Source organism: Thermobia domestica, chromosome 6 (assembly GCF_964235325.1).
Source record: "Thermobia domestica chromosome 6, izTheDome1.hap1.1, whole genome shotgun sequence".
Classification (NCBI taxonomy): domain Eukaryota; kingdom Metazoa; phylum Arthropoda; class Insecta; order Zygentoma; family Lepismatidae; genus Thermobia; species Thermobia domestica.
The window spans coordinates 228,271,205-228,283,453 of NC_137459.1; the positions used below are offsets into that span (position 1 = coordinate 228,271,205).

The 12,249-nt window shown below is 32.7% G+C and overlaps 1 protein-coding gene across 2 annotated transcripts in view; it reads left to right on the forward strand.

The window, feature by feature from the left end:
* Apoltp (Apolipoprotein lipid transfer particle) overlaps positions 1–12,249 on the forward strand; it is a 6,186,292-nt gene that overhangs the window by 4,227,231 nt on the left and 1,946,812 nt on the right. For both annotated transcript variants that reach the window (XM_081762641.1, XM_081762640.1), the window contains exon 41: positions 3,862–4,004. In XM_081762641.1, the coding sequence (XP_081618767.1) occupies positions 3,862–4,004 (143 nt within the window). The remainder of the gene's footprint in view (positions 1–3,861; positions 4,005–12,249) is intronic.

Consider the following 12,249-nt stretch of genomic DNA (forward strand, 5'->3'; position numbering starts at 1 on the left):
TTGAATAAGTTACAAGGCGAGAATCCGAAGAAAGAGTGTGTGCATTCTTAATCATACAGATAATGATAAATAGTTTTCATAATTATAATCGTCTCTCTTTCTCTCTCTCTATCCATTTTTATTGACGTTTCCTTATCATGTCTTGCATATTTCCCTTCTCTCTCTTTTTTTCTCTCTCCCTCTCTCTCTCTCTCTCTCTCCCTCTTTTTCTCTCAAACACAAAAATACACAATCTGTGTCAAGGAAATACACAAAGTCTCATTTTTCTGTGGGTTCCCGAGTCTCAATCGAATCGCCATTTAACTGCGATGATCCGTTTCAGCTATAGCGTGTTCATTCTATCATTGCGAATTACAAAATTATATCCGCAATAGGTGGGATCGAGAGTGGATATTGGGGAAAGACAGATGTTCAGAAATGACTAGAAAATGACCAGCTTTTCGGTTATTTCAAGGGATAGACTATTGATATTAATTACACACAATATTCCTTTCCAGCCTATAATTCATCAATTTGTTTTATCCACGTATGAATTCAAACTATGCAAGATTTGCTACATCTATAAGAAACACAAATCCAATTTTCCTTTTAAACATTTCCAAATTTTAATTATGATAGTATTTCGACTTTTAATGTCGGCTCTTTCTTATTGAGATTTAGCAGTAAAATAGCTCTCATTATTTTTTTTTCTATCTGCCTCATTTCTATATTAACATTTTCTTTTCTTTCTCTTTGCTCAGTTTGAATTAGTAGTCTTGAGCGGAAGGTATGACCTACGCTACCTACTAGGTTTAATAAAATGTATTTCAAATTTGTACGTTTAATGAACACTACCGAATTTGCAACCGAACCACACGAAAAGACGGGATGTTAATCTTTGTCCGGATCCTAGATGAGTCTCGGAACTTTTCAGTTTAAATGGGAATTCAGCACATAATTTCATCACCAAGTTTGGTATTTATTTTGAAAGTGACCTAATGAATTTTTCAAGCATCCTCTACGTATTTATTTGAATAGTTCTGACAAAAAAATAAAAAAACGTTATTTTTATTGTTGGATTTCGGAAGATGGAACTTTACAATGTTAGGTTATTTTTTCATTACGTTTAAATCCAATATTTTTATCTGTGCTGCATTTTCTTTTTCTTCTATCTCTATTTGTATCTCTGTGTCTCACTTCCGTACCTCTAACAGGTATCTATTGGTTTCAATTTTTCACTGCTTTATGTTTAAGTTTATCTCTACATCAACATATGAATCTCATTTCGTTACATTTTTTTTTTTCAATTTATTGATACTAATTGATGTGTATTTTGAAATTATAGTTATGATCATGTTGTTGCTGATTTTAATATGGGAGAGAGAAAACGGGAAGAGAGAAGGTTCTTTCTCCCCGACACCATTATGGGTTAAGAAAGTATATGTTATATGGCTTAGCTTCAAGGTGTTAGCTGTAGTTTTGTATGCGGAGTGTAAATGTTTAGCAATTCAGAATGAATATAATCAATCAGAAGTGTATTTATAATGAAGATTTTGCAACATGAATTGTAAATTGTCTTTTAAGAAACTGTCAAGTTGTGACAGTCAACAAATTTTACACTTTACGGTACCGGTTACGTCGAACATTCGGTAGCCAGAATTGGCCCGGGATATTAGACTTATATGTTAAAAATCACAATCTGAACAAAATGTAGACGTTTTTTAGTGTGTGAGAGAAAAAGGAATTAAATCTCTCATTTCTAGTTGTTTTAATCTTGTAATTCTGAGTTTGTGTCAAAATTACTGACATAAATAATGGCAATGAATTATGATTTCTTTGTAGAACATTCCACTTTATCAAAAAATTGCATCTTCCGGGTTGCTTAGTTGTGAAAAATTATAAAGTATATTGCTATATTACGTAAAGTATGTTTACTGTCAGATTTCTAATGGCATCCAGAAACGAAGGTAAGAGCTGAATTACAGTAATATGTTTCTATTAAGTTTAAAGTAGAACTACTTTTATTTAAAAAAAAAATGATTAAATGATTTTTTCGCGTTCACCCCCTCTCGCTTAACGTTGGATACGGAATGCAAGAATAGATTTTGATTTAGTTATTGATTTCTGATGTATTTCTCGGATCTAGACCTGTGCGATATGTCGATAAATCAAAATCGCCGATAGTGATATTGACAAATATCAGCATTCGATATCACTAATGTTTCATCGATATATCCATATCCTTACTCTTCAATATCGATCTTGGGGGGGAAAGGCATAGGATGCCCGTAAGACTTACGATGAGTGACGAAACAAAAGTTGATTTTTACAAAAATGTCTTGCAATGACAATTTATTTATTACCACAAATAGCAATGCAAATAAATTCGCTTGCAAATTTGTAATATTATATACTGTAATTTCTTAGGCGGAAAGACTTTTCTCTTCCCGAAAAACAAAGAAAGAAAAAAGCACCTGTCAGAAACATGTGCTTGAAACTTTACCTTAAAATTGATCATAAGAAGGTGTTTTTGTTACTCTCCCTGGGATATTTCCAGCACATTTATCCTTTGAGACCGCTCATTGTCAAAAACTGCACACATGACCGGTATATGCAGCCATGCTCCTAGGCCGAATCAAAGTTTGGGAAAGGAAACGAGTTTTCAATAATAATAATAATAATATAACAATTGGTCTTACAAGTAGGACCCTGTCAGTTTATCTTGCAAGGGAGGCTCGCAAATGGTGTCTACTACGCTAATGGTGTCCTTTAATCTGTTTTTGTCTCTCTCTCCTTTTCTTGTGCTGTTTGGGTTTTATATTGAACCTTTACATTATATAACCTATTTTGTTATGTTCGAGATTTTCTTATGAAAGAAGATAAACTGCTTTCTTCAGAGATCTATTTCTTACCATTCACCTGATTTCGACTGCTTAAGTAAGATCATTTTGTAACATTTCTGTGTCATCCATTTCCCTCACAATAATAAAACCGAAGTTCTTAACAATTTACTTTCTTCTGTTTTTTTTTTTTTTTTTTTTTTTTTTTTTTTTTACAATTTGCCACACTGATATATTTGTAACATAAACTAGGTTTGTCCAACGCCTTTCGAATTCTGAACCAACACAACGGCCGAGAGTTTTGGGTTGCCTACTATTACAAGAAAAGGATAATTGCAAGGGGTAATGCACTTTTGAAGTCATGTATACATTTGAAACAATAATATCACACCACCGACCTTTAAGAGTAATAAAATAAGGTCTATCATTAACAAATTCAATCCATTTAATTGCTGATATTCTTTTGTGAAGGAAAACCCATTTTCTTAATTGGTGGTTTTTATTTCCTTCCACGTAAAAAAAAAAACGTAAAATTCCCGGAATTTATACTTCCATTTCCTTCCCACCTAACTTCCTGAACCCCTACTAGGTCCATCCTATATATAAGAAAGAAAACTCTTTTTATTCGGTAGTTTGTCAAGTATGATTTTAGAAGCAAAATGTACAAATTCTACAAAGAAGAAGAAGAAGAAGAAAGAACAAAGAGAGAGAGAAACTTTACCAGTTAATATAACCATTAATTTACCTTCAGAGAAACATTGGAAATTTTGAGGTTTCCCGTTCAAATGTAGACTTATAGCCTTAAGGACGAGTTAGTAATATATTTCATTCTTTTGGCTTAATACGGGAATAAGTTGATTTTATTTTCATTTGGTAGTATTACATTTTCTTCGCTGATTTGATTAATGCATTTCGAACTTTTAAATATTCCCAACATTGTAAATGTCAAACCATCTATTTCTTATTCTCATGAGTATGTTAGATATTGGTTGTATACGTATGCTGCAAGTGATATTTAATGGCTCATTTATACTCTTTACAGATTAAAACAACAGATCCGTCGTTTGACGTTTTCACATGGCACAGCAAGGTGGCTGATTATAGTGATGGAAATATTTCGACAGAACTTGAATTTCACACTCCTTTTCAACAATTAAAAGACATTGCTCTTTATGGAAGTTTGTAGTAAGTTATCGCCATGCTTCTGGTCTACTAATACATATGTATACGTATATAGAAGTCTAATTCTGCTTTAAAGAATTGTGTATATAATACGTAATCGTTATCGTCATTCAGTTTTTCTTTCCTTTTCTTTTTTTTAAAATTTAAACATAAGGTTAGGCAATTTCTATAATTATTTATTACAACTTTTATAGAAGTTATCACTGTTACTAAGACCGGTAAATGTATTTTCTTGGATTAGTTGATATTTGCGATATTTTCCATCTTCATACTGAAATTATGTTGTGCATTCTATTTTATTTCCCTTGTCTGGTGAAGCATTATTTATTTTATTTTACTTTTTTTTTACTTTCAACGGTTCATTTTGAACATTTGTAGTTACCTCGAAATTAAAATTTACAGGAATCGAAACTTTTATTGTGGTTTCAAGTAGTTTCAGCAACAAAGCATTAAGTACTAAAATGGAAATATTTTAATAATGCAATACGGCAGCAAAATTTAAACTTAATAACCATAAGACTCATGAATCACTGTTAGATAACATTCACTCCAACGCTAACATCTGGCAGAGTGTTATAGCAAAAATGTACTATGACGAAAAATAATTACAATGCTTTTTGATAAGTTTACTCATTATATTTTACCGTAATAACATTAGAACTTCAAAAGAAAAACCGTTCGAAACATCTCAAAATAAAGTAATTTCACCACTGGATTCATATGCATATTGCACATCTGTTGGACACTACGTCACATCACAAACTTATTTTAGTAAATATTTACAGAAGTGTGGGCTTAAAAATACATTTTGATGTGAATAGCTTAACGTACATCGATGGCTATAAATGCTCCTGCGCGCTGCAAAATTAATTAATAAGCATTTTAAGAAATTACTGGATTAACGATGTGGCCTGGCCACCAATGGTCAAATAAAGATCCGACCAATTATAACGAGGGTAAAGGTTGCACAGTATAGGTCAACGTTGGTCGTGCACAACCACGTAGCCAAAGAAACGTCATAGTACGATATTTAATTAACTGTACTGCGAAGTAACTGGGGATACACTGAATTTTCGCTTCTCATAGAACTAAATATAATAACTTTTTTTTTTTCGAAATGACACACACCTGATATTGTGTACCACAATTACTGGTTATGAGAAGAAAAAGTCACTGTTAATATAGCAGTGTTCATACTTTCTATTAAAAAATCGTCAAAGTTTATGAGAGCAAACAAAGTTAATAATAATTACTAAAATGAGTTATGCAAGCTTGAAAGAGAGTATTCTAGGATTTATTAATAACAATCTTCTTATAAGATTTAATAAATCAAATAAAGTCAAAGGGCATGGTCAATGAGCAATTATTAACGTTGAAACACCTCTAAAGCCTTACAATCCTATTGTTGTTAATACCAATACCATATACGTTACTGAAGAGTATGCAATTAAATGGTTTACAACAACCTTACAAAAACAAATAATGTAGCAGCCCAAATATCATCAACTCTGATCCCAAACTAGTCAAAATTGTTTATATAGCAACATTTTACTATAAAATATATAGCATGCCATAAACCACAGCCCTCCAACTTCAACAAAACCCAGCACAAAATTATCGATCCTCTAACTGCAACCTAAATATTTTAGTTCATTTGGTAATCACAAATGAACTCAAAAAAGTATTTTAACTAGAAAATAGTAACAACCATGGTTAGATATAAATAGTGACAAAAATCGATATGTATATTATATTCTGTACTAATCATTAATAGACTGCCGCTAACATTTTCTAAATAAAATTACACTGGCCAACAAACTTTTTGTATCAGAGAAGAAATTAACCAACTTTGATATAGTTTTGCTTGCTGAAGCAGAATCCATACTCGAACTTTATGGATCACCCACAGTTTTTCAGAGAGTAAATACACATACAATACAACTAGGCCTGTAAACCTTGTTGCAGGACTATAAATCCGAGTATCATGGTTCTCACGTCATTGTCTTCAGAATGAAACAAGTTTTCCAAGCGTATCATGTTCCCATGTGCATGATGTACGCAAAAGAGGAAATTAAGGATAATGCGGGAAATTTGCTTAAAAATCCCTATTGGTAAAGTTTGCACCTATGGAGCTGCCCCGGCTACAGGTACATAAATATGATGCATCTTGAAAAATACTATAGCTTAGAGGCAATGTTTGTAGCAAGTTACATTTCAATATATTAATTGCGAATGCGATAGTCGAGATAGGCAGAATAACTATGTTAAGAAAGTATGGCCTAAAAGAACTTCACTGACTCCAGGGCAAAAGATGTCATGCGTCATCCTTAAGTTGACCAAAAAAAAAATCTTTCTACCTTCTCTACACATAAAACTCGGTCTCATTAAACACTTCGTCAAAACCATGGGCAGACCTAGTAAGGGTTTTCAATATCTAAAAACTAAATTTCCCAGGATGAGTGATGCTGAAAGCAAACAGGGTACCTTCTTTTTTTTTTTTTTTTTTTTTTTGTTGTAGGTCCTCAGATCAGGGAACTCCTCCGTGGTGTGCTGTTCCTTGACTGAACTCGAGAAAAACGAATGGCTGGCAGAGATTCTTTTGGGAATCATACGTCCAACGATTTCCGCGACTTTGTTTACGACCTCGTAACTATCAGGCATTGAAGTGCAACATGAGCCTTAAAATTCACTTCTTGGACTCCCACATTGACTTCTTCCTCCCAAACCTTGGGGCTGTGAGTGACGAGCAAGGTGAGATTCTTCATCAGACTATTACGGAAATTGAGAAACGTTACCAGGGAAAATCGAACCCCTCCATATTCTGATTATACCTAGACTTCGCAGAGGGATATTCCTGACACCAAATACTCGCAGAAATCATACATCCAAATATTTTAGTGGTAAGTTTTCTACATGTTTTGATTGCAAAAGTACATTCTTGCATGCATAAGTTACATGAACCGCAGTATACATTTTTTCCCTTTTCTCTTTAAAACTGTGGGTGACAGGGAAAAACTGAAACCAGATCTGAAATCACCGCTGTCAACACTATTAGATTCACCTGTTAGAGTTCTTGAGACAGAGAGAAACTTTTTGTTTTTTGGCCACTGTATCAATCAAACTGTCTCATCCTTTACTCGCTCAGGCTGCCAACCTCAGCCTAGAACTGAAAACATGTAGGAACTAAGGATCCCTGAAACAAAAAAAAATATAAACAAATTAGAAGAAACTCTTAAGTAAAACTATATGAATAAAAATAAAACTAAACTTACAAAAGTGTATGAACAAAAATAACTTTTGAAAATTTGAAAATTCCTTCTTCTTTGAAAACTCCTATAATTATCAGGAAAACAATTAATATGCAACATATCTAAGGAATATCTTAATATATTAACTTATAAATAATATAAAACTTCAAAGGAACAAGTGATATACTATAGTCTAGAATAAATAAAAAAGAATAACGATACAAAGTTGAACAACTCATCATGTTTCAAATTTAAGCCTTACAGAAATTATAAACAAAATAAATGATAAATATTTTAACACCGTAGTACAACTAACGAATCCAGAGAATCTCTTCCGTAAGTTCGAATAATAGAGACAAAAATAGATAATCGTGCCCTTGCAAACTCTAGAAGTTAAGAAGACTAGACAAAGGTAATTATTAAAATATACATTTCCCAGCGAATAAAAAAATAATAAAATATCATTAATAAAATAAAATTAAGTCTTTAAACAACTATTAACAATTGCTTTTGTTAAAAACAAAGGACACTATACCTTAAATTTAAAAAAAGTTAAACAAAATAAAGTTTTAACAAGGTTTGATAGTTTAACCAAAGCAATGGTCTTATAGCAATAAATGAACCTTAGTTCCAAAAGCATCAAGAAAAATGTTAGTCATTCATCCTTAGACCCTAAAAACTAATATTTTCTTATTATTATTAATTTATCTTGGTATAAAAAATGAGCTCTATCCTGGTTCTCTGGATAGCGTAAGCGCCTTTTGCGTGGAGAACCATGATTTGATTTCATGCTAGAGCTGATATGGTTCGCTTTCAAAGTTAACCGTAGTTCCATGTCTTATATAGTCTCGATGCTGAAAAGGACGCTAAGGTCAAATCAAATCAAAATATATTGAAATGACGCCAATACTACTATTAATTTTAAGGATCTTGAATCTTATTCTAATTCAAATATTACATCCACTATCAATAAAATTTATATTTATTAATAATACAGGTGTTAACTGCTTAACCATCTCAACTATAATACAATCTCATTGACTTTCTTAGGTTCTATTCCTGGTGTTCCTAGGAGGAATAGGGGCCGCGATACCTGAGTGTGAAAGTGTTCACTTCCGGTGTGTGAGGTCACTGGTTCGATTCCAGCAAGTGCCAATTGAGCTTCGTAGTGGACAAACGTTGTGTGTGTGTGTGGGTTTTATCGGGCTCTCTCGTTTCCTCACACTTTTAATTTCACCATTATTTCATTCATTTCTCATCATCACCGTCTTCTTTAAACTTCAAAGTATAACCATGGGTCGTAAAACTGAAAGATTTCATTTCTAAGAGAAAGTACTAGTATTATATAGTTACATAACAATATTAATATCTAATGAAATATTCTCATTAACTCCAAATTAATCGTACTAATAATTGTAACATATATGTTCTATTTAGTTCTTTATTATTTTATCCAGTACTCGTCTTTAGTATAGTATCTATTTGTGATTCATATAAAATATTAACGAACTACCAGGTTCCAAGCAAGAAATTTCACAGAACGTCTATTTTAATAAACAACATTATTCTAGCTATGCAGCTATTCATTACACTAACAGCAGTCTTAAAATTACGTAGCAGTACGAAGGTCCATTCTAAACCATATCTTAATATTTATCTCATTGCATCATCCTTTAATCATAGCCGCCAATAACGTTGTAGTTCATCTTCCAGTCCCATTAGTATTTGCTGTTGATGAAACTTTGATTCCCATCTTGGTCTATGTCTAATCATTCAAAATATTACAGGGCTATTCTTACCCATACATTATGCATCAAGCATGGAATTAGCTTTCAACAGATCTTTCATATCTACCGAGATGTCAATTCTAGGTGAGCATTACCAACCCTACTCTCTAAAGGAGCATTCTTCCTCATTTCTATCTACCTTCATGAAAGCAAAGATGATGAAAATGTAACGGTGTTCGAGACCTAGTTCGGGGCGGAATTTGGAATGCTGGGGGAATCAAATTTATGACAAGATAAATTTGATTTCCAGTCTTGGTTCTAAAATTATTTGAATAATTACATAAAAATTGTGTTCGGGTCCGCCCGATACTATTTATGAATATGCAAATTGATTTTGCATATTTATTCTGCGTCCTGGCAAGTTACAACCGGCCTAATACATACTGATTTGAATTTACGTGCGTTGATCCATGAAAGACTGAGTTACACCTCACGAGGCTCGAACCTCTTATCTGTAAGCCTAGTAAGCTTCTATTGATTCCAAATATATAAGAACATATGGAAATAATAATTATAGCATAAATTCGCATAATCTTATTTTACCCATACGGTACTCCAGAGCGCTAGGAAAATTGATGTGTAGTTAATTAGGACGTATTCCAAAAGATATTCATTTGCTGCATAGCTGAAATAAAAACACTATTGTAGCTTTAATGGGAAACAGCTGTACTGTCCGTCACGTCGATAGGTAAATAAAATAGTTGCATAAATTAATTTAGTTAACAAACTAAAATAATTTATGCAAACTTAAAACTGAAAATTAACTAATAATACTAGTAATGTATTTGTGAAGATTAGTTCAGCTAGGTTCCCAATTATCACGAAACAATACTATAAGAGATTCTCTAATTGGCCTAGAATAGGTTGGGAAATCTGAATCGTTTTTATGATGACAATTTAACACAAAGTGTAGGTAACCGTAAAACATTTCTAATTATCCGAACTTGCAATAAATTTTAAATTGTACAACAATAAAAAAAATCAAATGACAAAATTATTTTAAGTTGAAATGAATTGTGAAACAAATGTTACTAAAAAATGAAGATCTGAAACACGATTTTTATGTTGTTTAAAATAAATCTTAGGCAATACCTTCAAATAACAATGATTTGAATTTAATGAGGATTTTACCATTTTTTGTAATTGCTTATTTCATGAATTACAAACAGTACTTTTTATTTTCCTCATTTTGAAGATGAATATTCTAGATATTCCTTAAAAATGATATCTACATGGTATCATTGTTTTATCTTTCTTATGGAATCCTTAGTGCGTAATTTATTAAATCTATAAGACAATATTTTATTTATCAACCACACGAGGAGAAAGTAGGGAAATAACTACCTAGAGAAATAGAGAATTGTTGAAGGTAAGAATATTAAATGAGTTTGAATGCTAGCAAGTCATGACTCTTAATTATTAAAGATGAAAAGATAGTTAAAGTTTTGATTTGAGTAGTGTACTGATTTAACTTGAACTGTCTACTTTATATTGAAAATTTCCTACATATGTATATAGACCTACAATAATAGTAATATCCAATAATAATAAAAAAAAATACCTTGTAGTATAAAAGGAAACATAATCATATATACTTCACACATATAGTAGATAGTCATATGATAGTACATCTTATATCTTATATCTTTGAATGAGCAAACAGCAATAACACGTAGAATATGACAAAATAATTCTCGAAATCTAACACTAATTAGCTGTGTGAATAGTGAATGGTTAAAATGAAATGAAATGAAATGAAATCTTTAAGTTTTACGTCCCACGTTTATGACGGTTAGGCTAAAGGAGACGGTGATGATGAGAGATGAGTGAAAAGGTGGAATGAAGAAAGTGGGAGGAAACGGGAGATCCCCGAGGAAACCCACGATCGCGGTGTTTGTCCACCACAAAGTCTACACGGCGCGAGTGGTTAAAATGAAAAAGTTAATCACACATAAATTTAAAAGTATCGTTTTCAGTTCTAGTTTCTTAAAAAAAATAATAATCATAAAAGATGAGTGTTCAGTCCGTCAAGGCCGGATTACTACGATACAATTCACGTCTCGATATATTGATAAATTTGGCCAAGGTAATGGAATGCGATCATCCACAGTAGTGCGGCAAGAAGTTCCAAATTAAAAATTAATATAAAGTTTTTTTCCTACCTTGCAGTAGATTCCCATGTTGAAGCTTAATCGTCGATAATATTTACCACTTTTATTCACCATTGGTCGACCACTTGCAGCACTCAAGTTCCTATGTTCTTTAAGAAATGAGACAGCCCCTGAGTTCTTCTGACTGTAGTATCCCGTTCGACTCCCGAGAAGTGTATGGTCGCCCGCCGATCTCTCTCTCTCTCTTTCTCTCTCCTTAGGCCTTTGCTCTCTCTGGATGTTTGGGACGTCATCATCGGACTGAAACTTCCAAATTCCTCCTCGTATCCGGGCGTCTCTTCATGGGTTTTATTGGTCAAAGTGATTGCCGAAGTCGAATATTGGTGTATCCAGCTGATAAAATGATTAACAAATGATGTACCTATGTATCTTTTATATGCATATGTACATATGTTGGTCACAATTATCACAATTGGTCACAGTGATTAAAGTCACCAATACAAGTTTCGTTGCACTCCGTTATAAATCGATATAAATGAAAAATAGCGTATCGTTGGGAAAACGTTCAGAATTTGATTAAACTTTATCAGCATTTTTATGACTGCAACTCTTTGCGTGGCACTGTTAGGTTTTTAGCAGATCATTCTCTATAGTTCTCAACACGATAAAAATAATGAATAAAATGTGTGTGTGTGTGTGTTTGAGTTCTGTAGTACGTGTTGTCGGTGTCACTTCTCAAACTTAACTGCTCTTTCTTCGAGTACCTTGCAGCGGTCTTATTAAAAAAAAAAAAAAAAAAGGATATTCTCCCAATTCCCGTTTTCAAAAATTTAACAGTTTGCCTAAATAGGTTGCTGTTTGTGCGTTGTCCTTTCTTTTTTCCTAAAATATGTTAAAATGTGATAATGGACTTCTAGCTTGCAATATCGTGCCGGTGTGGTTCCTTCGGTTTTATCATGTGCTACGAGAGCTATTGTGTAGATTCTCTTTCTAGACAAATAGTCCAGTTTTACAATAGAACTTGAGTGAGGCTCACTGGCTGTAGGTGGTCGTGATGAATAAAGACCTTTTAAACACTTCCGTTATTCAGGTATCTCCTTTA